General features: G+C 33.2%; 3 protein-coding genes across 3 annotated transcripts; 1 reads left to right on the top strand and 2 right to left on the bottom strand.

The window, feature by feature from the left end:
- Window positions 1-1123: 1123 nt before the first annotated feature.
- HELRODRAFT_77797 (hypothetical protein) lies at window positions 1124-2174 on the top strand (the record flags this gene model as incomplete). Its single annotated transcript, XM_009018319.1, has 2 exons — window positions 1124-1450; window positions 1911-2174. 2 exons carry the CDS (start codon window positions 1124-1126, stop codon window positions 2172-2174), a joined length of 591 nt encoding a protein of 196 aa, XP_009016567.1.
- A 237-nt stretch (window positions 2175-2411) lies between these two features.
- HELRODRAFT_191424 (hypothetical protein) lies at window positions 2412-5829 on the bottom strand (the record flags this gene model as incomplete). Its single annotated transcript, XM_009018318.1, has 5 exons — window positions 2412-3280; window positions 3353-3461; window positions 3630-3783; window positions 3864-4084; window positions 4294-5829. 5 exons carry the CDS (start codon window positions 5827-5829, stop codon window positions 2412-2414), a joined length of 2889 nt encoding a protein of 962 aa, XP_009016566.1.
- An 8777-nt stretch (window positions 5830-14606) lies between these two features.
- On the bottom strand, window positions 14607-15095 carry HELRODRAFT_124246 (hypothetical protein; the record flags this gene model as incomplete). Its single annotated transcript, XM_009018317.1, has 1 exon — window positions 14607-15095. A coding segment is annotated over one exon (489 nt), but the record flags the coding sequence as incomplete, so codon positions are not given.
- Window positions 15096-16269: the final 1174 nt, after the last annotated feature.

Raw genomic sequence — 16269 nt, 5'->3', positions numbered from 1 at the left:
ATAAAATTACTTCATGGATATCTTGTTTTGAATACATACATTAGAATTAGAATCGATTTGATTCAGGATACAAGGCTCTAATTCTTTTTCAGACTATTATTTTAATAATTTTAATTCATTAAAAATAATATTCTATTTTTATAATTTATGGGCAATGTTTCAAAAAATGTTCCTCCTATTTCTTTACTGAATCGAAGAAAGGAAAGAAGTATGAGACGTAGCAACTGAAGCGTGATGCATGCCCTACGGCACTCCATCCACACCGCATTTCCGGCTTCTTTCATCTCATTTCAAAAGTTATACTGCCTGATACAATTTTATCAGTTGTTTCGGTTGATTTTAAACGTTTCATAATTAATAGTTGAAAAATTCGTTAAAGGTAAAGAACTAGATTTATTCAGTTTATTATATTTGAAAAAAATTATCACATTCTCGTGTGTGTGTTCGTTTTGGTGTGTGTGTGTGTGTGTGTGTGTGTGTGTGTGTGTGTGTGTGTGTGTGTGTGTGTGTGTGGTGAGTGTGAAACACTATGTAAATTATCAAAATATATATATATATATACCAAAATTATATATATATACATATATTTATATATATAACGCCCATTCCGACCGATATATAAATACATTTCGGATCATGCCATCTCTGACATTCATCAATATTAATGCAAAAGTTCTCAGATCATGCTGGTTACAAATAGGAAAGTTCTTATTTTGTGCACAGTTTTGATGTCAAGAGTTCAAATAACGAAAGAAGCAGCGTCACTAGCGACAGATGACAGCTCCTACAACGATGATGATGTAAAAAATGCGGGCGGGCCTGCTCAGTGTGGGTGCGTGGTTGGACTGCCCGGTGCTCCCGGCGTGCCAGGTGTGCCAGGTGTTCATGGCGCTCGTGGACAGGATGGTGAAAATGGAAAATCCGGAGAAAAAGGTTTGTTGTCTTCGACTTGTACTGATTTTTATATATTTTTTCTAAATTCAACTGTCTTTAAATAATTTTAATTAATAACAGAATTATTTTGTATCAATCATTTGTCATCAAATTTTCTTTAAATAATGCTTTACAATATGTTGATAAGTTGATTTGTTTAAAAAATTTTGAAACAAAGTTCAATATAATTATGTTTTACAATTATAAAACAATTAAGTTATTCATTTCTAACTCTCACAACTTATCAGGTTCGGAGGGGCAGAAAGGCCAGAGGGGGAGCAAGGGAGACAGAGGGGAACGTGGAGCGAAAGGTGAAGTTGGTCCAATGGGTCCCCCTGCCTTTGTAGGGAATCTACCTGCTAATCTCGTAATGAAATCGAAGCCAAAAGTTGCATTTTCGGTAGTCAGTCGTTTGAAACTTGGACCCGTCGCATCCGATACGGCCATAATATTCGATACAGTTTTCATCAACGAAGGTAACGGGTTTGATTCGAGTACGTCAAAGTTCATTTGTCCGGTTGGAGTTTTTTAATTTATTAATCTATTGCTCTTGTTTTAGATTTATTTTATGGAAAAATATTTGTTTGTGATTTATTTTCTTTTTCAACCAGTCCTATTGTTTTTATTATAACTTTGTATGAAACTATTTAGTTTTGTTACAGATGCCAAAATATTTTCAGAATAAAAATTTATATGGCAATGCCAACTATATAAATTTTAAAAGTTTATAAATTTTATTTTGTAATAACTACTGTTCTCAACTTAAAATCCCCTCTGTATGTGTCCAATTCTGTCAGTTTTTAAAAATTGATGTTACACTATATTACGTTGATGTGGCCGGTTGTTCTTACCATCAGTTTAAGATATCTCAACATTGTTGTTTAGCACATCTTTTAATAAACTCAAAATTTCATTTTGCTAGCTCAAGCCTCTCTAACGTTGTAACTGATGGTGAGCATTTTAAAAAATTCACACAGGTTGGCGGATCGTATTTGTTCAGTGCCCACATTCTGAGTCAACTTCAGTTGGACGTGTACGCCTGGATCATGTTAAACGACAAACACCAACTCCCACTGCACGGGAACGGAAGAGCTGGACATGGCAGCGACAGTCAGACAATTATTTTGCCTTTAAAAGCAGGTGATAAGGTCTGGGTGCTGATCAACAAAGATTCGGCCACTTTCAATGATTACTCAACTTTTTCAGGCTTTTTGTTGTATGAAAGTGAATACAATGATTAAAAAACAAAAAAACCTTACTAAAAATTAAAAATAAATGTTATTTTTATGATTACTGTTTGCAAAAAACATACTATCACGTCTCGCTTAAATATACGCAATAAATATCATGTTGGAGTATATCACATCCATCAATTTGTCATTAAATATGAAATTCAAATAAATATATTGAAAAATATAAACTGGAACGTTTAAAAAATTTCAAAATAATGTTTAACATGAAACAGACAAAATTATTAATCACAATTTTTCAAAAATTACTCTTTCATAATAAGTAGAAGGTCTCCCGTTATAATTTGAAGAAGGGTTATAAGATTGACATATTCGAAGTGGAATTTTTGACAAATTATCATTTCTCGTTGCAACGTCTGTGCCGTTTACATTGTTGTTCAAAGAGAAAACTGAATTGTAGGCGCTGTCTCTTACTAAATCATTAGCATTTGTTTCATTAGTAGTTTTTAAACAACACTGATTTAAATTAGACGACAGTGTGCAGATGTCCTTCGTTAAATCAAGATTGCTTCTACTGTTGCATCTGTCATGTCTGCCACTGGAACACGAACCGTAATTATTATTATTATTATTTGAAAAGACGGTATTATTAACAGATGTTTCAATTCGAAATCCGCAAGCGAGCAGAAATGTGAAACTCAACGACATCTTTCGTTTTCTAATTTGTTTTCTATTCTGTCTCTGTTGTTGGAGGGAAATTCTTTTTCGTGTTTTCTTTCCAGACGAAGATTCGTCGGTTGCAGTTCCGTCACTGAGCGACACCCTGCCAGATGATGACTTTACGGATCCTCCAGCATTTATTTTCGACATGGAAGACGAGTTGAGGCCTAGAATGGAGTGGCTGGATGACATGGAGGTGTTGCAGTTACTACTTTTCTGAGAAGAAATGTACAAACAGCCAACACAAAATGCCCAAACTATATTTTCAGGAACATTTTCTGCGTGCGATGTTATCGTTATTTTTCCAGTTGGCAGATCAACGGATACATGATCATTGGAAAAGGATTGAATTTCATCTTCTTGAATTTCTATTATCTTCATATGTTTTGTTTTCGAATTGTAGGTTTTAAAAATCACTCTACCATTCCCATTGCAGCCTGAAAGTTAAAAGTCATTTATAGATTCAGTTAAAAAGAAATAAATTAACAACTTCTAGACGACTTTTTTACCTTCTACCATTCTAGCAATCACGACAAGATCTTCGCCCGTTGATTTTTGAACCATCATAACTTTTTCACCAAGCTGCGGGTCGTAAGTCAAAGGACATGTCTCTAAAACCTCAAAAGATTAAACACATTACCGGGTTAAGGGACTTTATAAATATTTTATAAATACAATTTTATTGCTTAATAGACTCCACCAAACCAAATTTGCATATAAGGTTTAGTTGTTAAAAACAATTTAAAAACAACAAAAATTAAACATAAAATAAAACTAAAGATGTACTTGTGTGGAGTTAGGCAAATAGCCGGAGTCAATAGTATACGCAAGTGCTACCAACTGACTGTTGTTGTGGAAGAGCAGCACTGCGCATAAGTTGTAAATATCATTTCGTATCACTTCGACACCAAAAGCTAAGAAAGCTTCTTTGCATTTTAAACTGTTTATATGGTTTTTTAATTAAGTTCATAATATTTTGCGTGAATATCAATATAAAAGAAAGTCTAATAACTGAGTTACCTGTGCCTGGCGACAAAAAATTCTTGACCTTCTTCAGTATCAGCTTTAGCTTGTTGCCATACGGAAACATGATGCAAATATATATCCAGGTAAGCAGGCAGTTCCATTACCTCACCTGGATTCCTGTCCAACGTGAATTGAAATGGTTTTCTATTAGCTATTTCTGCAGTGTAGCTCAGTGTGATTTTGGGATCTGTGTACGTCACTTTCGGTAAGACCATCTGTCAGTTGTACGTTTAATGTATTTTGCGGGCAAAATCAATAACATAATTCCTCAAGTACTTTATTCACTATAGTTTTTCAAAAAATTTTCAACATAATTTTCAGATACATACTTATCAATTACGCTTTAAAGCACTTCACTGAAATGTACTGAAGAGTGTAAAATAAAAATATATATACATATTAAACTAAACGAAAATCTAAATACCTTTTGTTTTAGTTGTAGATAATCATTGTTAGTGCGATCGCAGGTAAGATCCTGTGTTGACGCATATCTATCGAGAGATAAATTTTGAAGTGGGTGGAATATTTTGTTTGAGATTGGTCTGTACTTCATGAAACATCCAAATCCATGACCAGCAAACACTTGAAGTTCTATCCCTCGATTTTCTCTTGAGTCGAATTTACACTTTCCGAGATGGGATGGTTCAGTTTTGGACGTTTTGAGTTTTTTATCCGTTTCGCTAACGATGTGGCCAATGTGGCCCTTTGCTTCAAAAATAAGTTGTTGTTGGAATGAGTTTGCTCCTAACAAATAAGCTTTCAATTTGAACATTTTTGGTTTGGTCCATAACTCTTCAACGCAAACATTGTTGAATATCAGTTCACAATTTTCTACTGCTAATGTTTCAAATTCTTCACAAGGAAAGTGTTTCAAAAGCAATTTTTCAGATTGTTGTGAATTTTGAACAGCATTTTTTAATGTTGATAATTTTGATTGATTTGATTTAGTTTCTTCGAAAAATGCCGATGACCGTGGTATGGTACCATCGACAAAAAAAGAATTTTCATCATTCGGGTAGTTCAAACTCCAAAATTGATTTTCGCTCATTATAGCTAATTGCATTTGGCTATTTTGCTCATATGAAAATGTGTTGTATGTCATATGCATGTCAAATGTTTGTAATAGCTTTGAGTTATCGTTATAATCTTTTCCAGAAAAATTGTTGATGACTTTTCGACTGTTAAAAATTCTATTGATGTCATCGAGATACTGGATGGGCTGCGTCCGGTGCACCCTCCACATCAACTCGATGTCGGCTGGCAAGTACATTGGCACCCATTGAGGATACAAACGTTTCAAAGCCAGAAACTCTCGATAACGAAAATTTGCGTTAAATTGGAAGGTTTGATCGCAAAAGTGAGGCATATCAATCCTGTAAATAAATTCTTTCTCTTTTTTAGCAGAATCAAGCAGATGATTTAATCTTGTTGCATTAACAGACCAAGAAGAAGTCGAAATAACATCTTTATCGATTTTATCATGTTTATCATGATTTTCTTTACTCTCAAGATAGAAGGGTTCTGTGGGAAAGTTTTTCTGCCAGGCATGAGCAGCTCTAGACCTGCAAACTGCTTGTTCAGATTCGGTTCGACAGAAACGATGCGGAAGAATCCTTCCAAATCGTTGAATGCAATAACTTATGTAATTATCCGTTTGAAGTAAATGCAACATCCAGATCCAGTGAACATCTGGCGGTGGTTCAAGTTCGTAACTATCGTGTTTGTCGTTGTTTGTGTTTAATAGTTGGTTCAGAAGGATTAGCCAAAATCTTTCGTATCTTCTGATCGATTGCCTGACAACTTGTTCATTGCTGCCTTGTATGATACACTTTTTCCAACTATTCAAATATTTCAAATAGATTGGAGTGGAGCCCAAAAGATCGACGTTTATAAGTATCTCCTGGGGCGTGGCTTTGAAATTTGTGTCACAATAACTTGACCAATTATCATTTGAGTACATTCTGTAACTCGGTTGGTTCTATGGTTTTAAATTTTATTCAAAATGATATTAAAAATTTTGTTGCCGCAAACAAATTATTTTTATTATTATATTAATCAGTATAAAATCTTCGAGTTAGTGAAAGTCATGAAATTTACAGAAAAATTCATAATCCGAGGAGCTAATTTACATTATTCCTATTTACCTAATGTTGTATCGATTTTTATTTTCTACCTCAAAAATTGTTGGTAAAACTTAAAAAATGAGCGCTGATACAAACTTCAATCATCAATTATTTCGTAAGTCATCACATATGCGCAGAGCATAAGCCACATATAGCTGCATCCAAGTCTAATCTAATTCAGCTTATATGGATTTAATTGTTTAGGCGTTTCACATTAACGATAGATTACAGCAATTACATTCATATTTCTGGAGATAATTTACACAGACTATGCTACTTTTATATTTAAACATATTAAATAAATAATTAACTAAATACTTTTCTGTGTGATTAAATAAGTTATACGTTTGTGTACAGGATACTCCTATTATGTGTAGAACGTGAGGCAGAAAAATAGTGATAAAATGCTTTGTACCTCAAAAAAATCAAGTTCATAATATGACATAAAAAAAATGACAAACATTCGTAGCGCTAATCAAATAAATCAAATGTTGAAACTCATTAAAATGATTTAGTTCTATAGCGAAAAAATTGCAGTGGACAAATTTCTATGACAATATTTTTAATTTATAGAAATAATTTAGTTTGAGTTTTGCTAAAATATCAATCTGCATTATCAATTATCGGTTTATATCACGCTTTTGTTTATTGAGAGAAATTGTCAAACTGGTAAAAAGTTATCAATTATAATCTGCAATCATATGTCCGAGAATGGCTTTGCAGAGTCTGTATAACTGTATAAACGCGTTACAAAATAATTTTTAAACCTAAACAAATAGTATCAGACACTTTCAAATATTAAAATCCTTAAAACCGAAAACGATATGCTAAAAAGGCGTTTGGCTATTCATTGAATGAAAGATAAAAATATTTAGCAAATTTTATAAAACAGAAAAATTCTTCTCACCTAAAAAACAGATATACAATAAAATGGAAAAGTTATAAATTATTTAATCCAAAAAGCTACAGTTATTTGAAAACAACATCCACGTATCAAGTTAAAATGACGAATGAGCCTAATTCAAATCAGCCCAGAACTCACACAACACGTTAACCATTAAAAATGCCCACGTTGTATGTCATACGATACGAGATGTTTTCGTCTACGTACGTCGCATGTGCGTGTAAAAAAAGTTTGTATATATAAATTGTTTTAGAAAGTAGTGAAAAGTATGTATGTGTATGTACGTACGTGTGTATGTATGTTCTTTTTCTTCTTATTATTTGTTTGTAAAAGTTTTCATGCAATTTTTACGGAATTCAGTTCTTATTGAAACTTAGACAAAATCTACATAAATTTATATTTTTTTAAATTAATTGATGCAAATAGTGTACATTTAAAATTACTACTTAGATTTACCCAGACTAACTCCAATGGAAAGCCACGAAACAACTCCACAACTCCCCGTTAAGTTTAAATGATGTTTTTTTTGGTTTGTTTTAATGAATGGGCCGCTCTATTACAAAATTATGTAACAAATGCTTGTTGCTCAATAAGTCATTTAAAATCGGATGCATTTCTTTGTTGTGTATTTGCATTTTAATCATTGCATGTTTATTTATATATCTCTACAATATGGTATGAACTCTTGTAACTCCACATGTTTGTAAGTTTATGCTTTTCTGAGTCTGGTTTGTTGGATGCGTGTTTGCAGGTACACGCACTAATGAAATAATTGATGTGGATTATGCAGATTATTATATGAACGTTCAAGGCAATAATGCGACCTGAACTGAATAAACTACACACAAATTTTTTACAGAATGCAAAAAAAAAATAGAGGCAGAAAAAGAGAAAAACTCGCAGACGTGTAGTTCGGTGCACTAATGACACATTTCGTTTCTGGGCATTCGTTATCCATCCCGCTGTTCGTTGAAAATAATTATCCAAATTTTAATTAGCCGGAAGCAGACGTCACTACGATGAAAAACGTGTTGAAAATGCTCATTTGAAGCTTCTAAAAATAATTAATTCTCGGAGTGAGGGGTGAGGTTATTGAATTATAAAAGGTAGTATTTTGTTTTCAAAGATGGCAAATATAATGTTGATGGTGAACTTACGATGGTCCACTCACTTATTTAATTTATTAATTTATTCAATTGGAACTCATTAACATGTCATTAACGATCCTTCCTCGTTTAGTCATTGTGGCTCTCTTACCTGCGTGACGTAATCAATCTCATTAACATTTATTTATTCTTTCAAATATATAATCACATCTAAAAATATCGAATGATAATTTGAGCATGTGTTTAAGTGTTGTTATGTGTTTGTTTGTTTAATAAATTCATTTGTTTTGTTTATTTCATAAGATTTATTTGTTTGTTTAACAAGTTTGTTTACGTCTGTGCGTATTTGTATTTAATTTCGATCATTTGTGTTTGTGAGTCTATGAGCTTGTGCGTCTATATAAACATGTATTTGTATTCATGTGTGTGTGTGTGTTTGTATGGTGAGTGTGTGTGGTGTGTGTGTGTGGTGTGGTGTACGTGGTGTGTGTTTGTATGGTGTGTGTGTGTGTGGTAAGTGTTTGTATTAACATTAACTCGAATGTAATTAACGTTGTTATCAAAAAGGGCGTTCATAAATTATCGAACACCGATTAGAAAATAGATGAAAATAAATTGGCCCATAATAATAATTTCTTGTACCGTGAATTACCATCAAGACTTGGTGCGTTTCTGTACTTTTCAACTATCGTAAAATAACGTTTATAGCTGTACGTAATTGAATCAAATAATGATTTTGATCGCATTAAGTACATCGCTTTGTTGTGGTTAGTTACAGCAAATCAGAGATTTCGTCATTTTTATACGCTATCTGAAATTGCTTGATTTTAAATTTTTTCATAATTCAATAAATTAATGATTTCTAGTAATTTAGCAATATTTCCACTTGCGATATGTGTTTGTGTTGCGCGTGTTTGTTGTTGTTTTTCAAGATTACTACCAATCAGAAAGTACGGGCTGTATGTATATTTGTTAGCAAAATTTATACACAGACATTTATAATTAGCAATTATAACACGTCTCCTGAAGCAAGAGATGTGGATGTATAATATGTATGAATATGAACGGCCGTATCTTGAAACGCTATGCAACATGGTTAAATATGATTAGTAAAATGTGGCAAAGCGTTAAACACAACAACACAAATATTTAGCAATAAACAAAACGCAACAATTCTTCGAATTCACTCACGGCGCCTGACAGCTGAATATTTCCAAATTTGATGAACACAACGGGCAGATCCGGTTAACGCATGTTTAACCATTTCTCAATCATTCATTTGTTTACTCATCTGGTCATTTCTCATTTATTTAGCAAACGCTTGGAACGACAAGGTCAATTAAAAATTAAATGTGCTGGTAATAAAGTTCTAAATTTAAAATTCTCAAAATTTTCAAATTCTCAAAATTTAAATTTCTAAAAATTTAAATTCTATAAATTTAAACTATCAAAACGTTCTATAAGCTACAAAAATTTCGATTTAGTTCAATCTAATTAATAATATAGTTATTGAAAAGCTTGTTTTAAAAATGTCATAGAAAGATTCTATTGATTTCACAACTGATTTTCAATTACCTCAACAAACTGAACACTTTGTGAGAATAACTTTTACAAACTTTTAATTGTATCATTAATGAACAGAAGTTTCATCGGACATTGCATACAACCAGATACATCAACGCCAGCAACGGACCTACGATGGTTTCGAATTCCAACTTGGAAAACTCCTGTGTACGACGTCTTCAACGTTAAATATGACAAAATGTGATATCCGAGTGTTTTAATTTAATTTTGACAAAACAATTTCGACGAGTTTTCAAGTTTAACAAATATTTATACAAAGAAAAGTTTAACTTTAGTTGTGAAATATTTCCATATTTCATGTTTAAAACGACTCGCCGATAAACTGGCCAGCTTGAATGTGCTTGTGATATGTTATTGTTTACATTATGCCAATGCCACCTGCAATCTACGCAGCGGTCAAAAGTTCAACATTTCATTGGTCGAACAGTTTTATGTAGAACTAGTAGTATTCATGTGTTTCACGTACAGACATTGAGAGTTGGTTGAAGTTAAATAAAATACAGATGTGAATTCTTAAAATGAATTTAGATTTGCTCGGAGCTTCAAAAATAAAACATTTCATATTTGCGATGCGAGTATCCTTTTGATTGTATGTAAGCGATGAACAAAGTTCGCGCAACTCGTTGCGTGGTTTTGTAAACATAAACAAACAGGTGCGTTTCTGCGTTTCTGAGTTTTATACGTAAATGTAGCTCAGCGTGCATCTAACAAACATTCCCATCTTACTGTGGGCCACCATAAGTTAACGCATGCATTTGGTTGCGATTGTTTGTAAAATTGATTTATGCCGGCGGTAAATCAAAATATGGCACGAAAATTACAGATGAATTAGTGAGGAAAATAAAAGACAACAAAAAAAATCAACGTTACCAGTTACAATTCGTAATCGGCACATACAACTCGCGGATAAGGTAACGTTCGAATTAGTGTACGAAAAAGTTGTGTATGGTGTGCACATGTGCAATGAACGTGCGTCAGTTTCAACGTAATGTATTCAGTTCAGTTCGGAGGCTGTTCTGATGTTTTGTGCATAAATAGTTAATCAGTATTCGTCGTACGCTCGATCACTGCGTGCACACACACACACACTAGTTGTTTTGTGTTCTACGTAGCTTAAAACACTTTAGCATTTTGAATATTGTGCTATTGTTCAGTGACAACATAAGCATGACTATTCCATGCAACCAGCCAAGATTGTAAAAATTGGAATCTCTTAAACGCTACTGCTTATGATTCAGGTTTAATTGTTCAGTTACATAGCTAGAACTGTTTGACAATCATTCATAAACATCAGATCACTTACAATTTTTTGCAAAAGAATGCAACTCTGACGAAAATTTTATATTTTTTAATACTTTTCCAGTATTTGCAAAATAATTAAACATTCTATAAACCAAAGCTTAGCACTCACTACCTTTGATTGAAACCACGTTAATATTCGTGACAGATTGTTTGCTTGGACGGAGACACGTAATTCAATTAAAATGTTCTTGATACGTAAATTAACAGATAAAGTTATAACTGAACCAGTTACGTATCGATTAATAGAAAATGCATGTTTGTACGTACCATAAACACCTTAAATTATTAAATTATCGATAATCTGAAGTGTCTATGGTACGTACGTAACGAAACATGTTGTAACATATATCCATGGTTGCAACTTACAATGTTTTTAAAATGTAATATAATATTGTATCTGCTAATTTGGTTCTCCTACAATTCAAATTTATAAAAATTTATAATCTTAGCAACGAGTATTATATTGTTTTTTAAACAAATGTTTAAAATTTTATTTGCGGTTAGATGTATGACAAATTGTAACACTACTTAAAAGTGGGTTCAATTCACACGATTTATGGCAATGGCTCAACCTGCTCTTTTTAAAAGAAAAAAATCCATCCAAAATTTTTTTATGGCATGTTTAACATCATTTGCATTTGCACCCAGCTTCATTCACATAAGAACCGTTGCAAATTTGTACACAAAAAGAAACGAATAAATAGTTAATGTAATTCATAATAAAAATTAACATTTAATCTTTCTCTCATTCTTCTCCTCTCTGTATAATTATACGCGGAAGCACACCGCTATTGATGCTTGCGGAATCATTACTTTGTTGAAAAGTTATTAAAAAGCGGCTGAAAATTATATTTCTATTAAAACAATGCTTTCAAAAAGCTGCCAAAACTTGTAGCGTATGTATTTTCACACTGTTGTAGTATCCTGAATTCGCGAAAAACTTGAGCAATAGCTAGGGATAGAAATAGTATGATGTATTTTTAATCCAAATAAAAATTGAGAAATGATAGTCAACAAAATGATCGGTCTATCAAAAAAGCTGCGTCCATTCAACTAAACAGTCAATCGGTTGAGCAATGAACAGGAAATGTTATTTGGCGTCAATCCTCACGAACATCATCAAAGCAATTTAGACAATCGATTAAAATTTATTTAGTTTTTTCGTTTGATTTTCATTAATGCACAAAGATACCCGACAAGTCTTGCAAAGAAGTATGCTTCAATAGCCACATTATTGAAAGCGCTAAATTGTTGACTGGTCTCGGTGTCCTAAGTTGGGATGGAACTTGGTTTGAAAAATACTTAATCACGGGCACGCATGCACCTTGGGTCCGGATTCGGATCCGACATATCTCGATTTCTTGTATCCGTCCCATTCCAATTTGAAGGTAACAAATTAGTGCATGCAAGGGCTCTTTAACTATCATTTAGGATTTGTAGTAATGAGATAATTTCAAGTGCATAAAAATAAAAGCTCAACAAATCGACTGATCAAAAACTCAATTTAAACAAGATTTTAAATTAAACAAGACAGCGTCCACTATACAAACCGTTAAATGTATTTACATTTTTTCAAAAAATTTTCAAGATACAAAAATTCATTGGAACTTTTGTTACGAGCATTCGTACACCATAAAACGTCCAAGTATAATATAAATTTGAAAATGAATTTGTCAGACGAAGGTTCCCATACAGCAAACACAATATGGCAGGTTTGTCGTTTTATTGACTACTTCCCACATCATCGAGGTCTCGGCACCTGGGCTCTACAGTGACAGCTCTTCTGAGCATACCCATCCACGTACCTTGCACTCACACAGGTTTATATATATATATATATACATTTATATATACATATACTCATATACACGTATATTTATAAAATTAGGATTGAGACTGTCGTAGATATAATTAAGTAATACAATTTTAATATTTGAAAATGTATAATAACTCCGACGCGCGTGACAACTGCGATGCACTTGACAACAGTGATGCACGTGTTAACGTGAAGAAAGGAAGTTGGTACTGTAGTAATGAAGCTGATGACGAAGACGACAATGAAGTTTTTGAAAATATTAGAAAAGTTGGTAGTGATAAAGACATTGAAACTTTTGATATGCAGCGGGACTACTACTCGAATCATACTGTAAGCAACTCACCTGCTTTCATTTTTAATGCTTTTCATTACTGCTGTAGACAGTGATGAAGATTACGACGACAGGTCATTCTACACCTCGTAAACTCAATAGAAAGAAAGCATTTGCTTCAAATGCTAACAAAATTAAGAAAGGACCACGACGTCGGCCTATGGTTAAAAGAACTGAAACAATGAAAACTTGACATGACCTTAAAAGAAATAACTAAAGTTTCAAAAAAAAGACCTTGTCTTGTGTTACAATCTACGCCGCAGAAAAAGGCGATGCCAGGTGAAACTTCTAAGAAATTGGAAAGATCGGTAAAAAATCATTAACAAGAAAAATAACGTGATTCGAGGGACAACGGGCAAAGATAAAGCTTGTCCATTTGAATTGTTTATCCCCTATTTATCGGTTTAAGGAAGTAACGCCTATGTTAGGAAATAACAGGCTAAGGTGAGGGCAATGTTATTACCGCTGAAATTGAGGAATTACGCTATACAATTAATTGTTATCTGTTATTTCCGCCATTTGTCATCGATTGTAAACTATAGAATCTTTCAGGGCTTCGAACCGTAATTTTTTTCGTTCCGGTTTCGGTTCGACTAACAAAATATATTTCGGTTCAGTTCCGGTTTTCGTTCCAGATAAAATTTCGGTTCGGTTCCGGTTATCGGTTCAGTTCCGGGAAACGTTTTTGCCCATCAAAGTTATTAAATGTTGTAAATGGTCATCACAATCCTACTGGCGCAAATTTGTAAAGTGACGAAGAAAAAAAATAGAAGATTACAAATGATCAAAGATATTAATTATACAAACATTGAAAAATAACAAAGACTTATTATAACAAAGAAAAATTATTTATAGAAGTGCTCGTTATAAAAAATATATTAACGGCTTCGAACCGGAACGTTATTTTTTTCGTTCCGGTTTTCGGTTTCGGTTCGGCAAGCAAAAAATATTTCGGTTCAGTTCGAGTTTCGTTCCGGCTAAAATATCGGTTTTCGGTTCTGTTCCGGTCCGAAGCCCTGGAATCTTTACATTCCATTCCATAGAGGATTGTAAAAATCTACTGAAGAAGCCATATAAGGGCAGGAGTAGCGAAGTTTGAAGCGAAGTCATAAATGTGAGTTAAGTAGTTACTTGGATTAGTTTAGTGTTCCGAGATTCGAATAAACGTTCAACTAAGTTTGCGTTAGAAGCAGTTGTGTTCATCTATCGGAAATCTTGAACATATGGAATAACGATAACTTGAAAGCTGCAACACTGGTGTTGGAAATATAGAGATCGTTTAAAGTTTATAACATTTGTTTTGTTAGTAACGAGCGTTAAAGTGTTACAACAATAACATGGTTTATTCACAATAAATAAATAAATATATATAATTTCGGACTGAATGTACTGTTAAAAGTTTTAAAAGTTCATGGTGGCATATTTACATATCAATACATACAAGTATATGAATGAATGAATTTATATATCAATAACGTAATTATGATCGTCAGACACAACAAATGAAAAATCCAGAAAAAAGATGTAAAAAAAAATTATAAATTAAAGAATCAAGCAAGAAAAATGTTTTAATACTGTCTTTCCTCAAGCCATTGCCTCACACTAAGTGGCAACGGTAACTTTTGTATCAAGTCGACCCTGGTGTTTTGTCTAATGAAAAACCGACACAAATATTGTAAAGATTTAACATTAGCAAGCCTGGACAGTGGCTTAACTAATCGAACAGGAAAACTGGGAGAGCCGGGATGTCGGGCTCTTGAATAACAGAACACCCCACCCTGTGAATCAGCGACTGAACTCTCTATCAGCTCAACTATCGAAGATCGTCCTTCGCTTTCGTGCTGAGCATAAAATGAAAATACGCCATCACAATGTTCAATTCGTGTGTGCAATGTTACATTGTGTGAACGAAAACTGAGACTAAGTAAGTGGTGATCGTCGGAACTGTCGCGAACAAGAAATGTTCCATCCGCTTGGCCGTTCAATTTTTCTTCTGCTTCCAATCGACTTATCGGCCCCCAATACCAACCATAACGTGAGAGTTGCAATAGTTCTTTTGTTAAATTCCATTCATTGTTTCCAGCTGAGTTTGTTTGTCTGTTGTCATCCTTCACTTTATCATAGTGAGGTTGTATTCTTGGTAATGGTCTTAACTGAATTTTGGCAATCTTATTTTGATTTGTTAATGGTAAATTATTAGACAATGTTTGACTGAGAACATTTGGATCTATTTCATTTAGATCGTAAACATTGTTATCATCTTCATCGTCATCGCTATCATGTTGACTAAATGGGGCTGACGCATGTCCATAACCTCTGTCATATGATGGAATGACATCATGTAAAAAACTTGTTTCTACCATTTTCAGAGAGTTAATTGACTGTCTGATATTTGAGCAAGATTCATCAAGCAAGCAATTGTTGTTCAGGTTACTACCAGTTATGATCTCAATCTGCTTACTACACGTTGCCTTGCCAGTATCATTCAGAATGGACTTTTTTTTAGATTTTTCTCTGGAACAATAAGAACCTTTAGAAGGCCTGCTATGTTGTTTGCATGTGCAACAGTGAATACTTTCCTCTGAACACGAAAGTCTTAGTGGTTTATCGACGTGACGAGGACGACTTTTCCAGGAATATGAAGCATTCATCGATTTATGTTTGCGATCAACACTCTTTGAATGATGGCAACTAATTAGGATGGTGAAAAAGAAATTATGATGAATATATAACAAAACATTTATATTACCATTTAAGAAAATGAGTAAATGTGTAGAATATATTTAATTTCAATTGTTTATATGGGGCCATTGTTTACATGATATAAAAATAAAAACACTAAATTAAATGTAGCAGAAATCATCATTGTCAACTAACTCTGCATTGTTACTTTTGCTGCTGTTTGACTTGCTGCCAGAAATTTTTTTAATTAACATAGATAGCATTTCTCTGAATGGTGAAATGGAGGAGGAATGGTGGCTTGGTGACAAATCACTACTGAGAGCCCTTGAATGGTGATGTTTGTGCATGGTTGGTGTTGACCCGTTGTGTTTGAAACTGTTGTTGAAATCTTTCTTAGACATCATATATCAATTTTACCTGTTTTATCAAAAAATTTAGTTATGCTAATTTTAACATAAAAACAAATATTTGAAACAGGATAATGAGAAACTAGTAAAAATACCTCACTATTTAATCAATATGAAAAGTATAAAAGTGGGCTTACATCTCCTA

Source organism: Helobdella robusta (assembly GCF_000326865.2).
Source record: "Helobdella robusta unplaced genomic scaffold HELROscaffold_21, whole genome shotgun sequence".
NCBI classification, from domain to species: Eukaryota; Metazoa; Annelida; class Clitellata; order Rhynchobdellida; family Glossiphoniidae; genus Helobdella; species Helobdella robusta.
The sequence above is the reverse complement of the archived record's forward strand: the minus strand, read 5'-3'. Positions and strand labels throughout refer to the sequence as shown.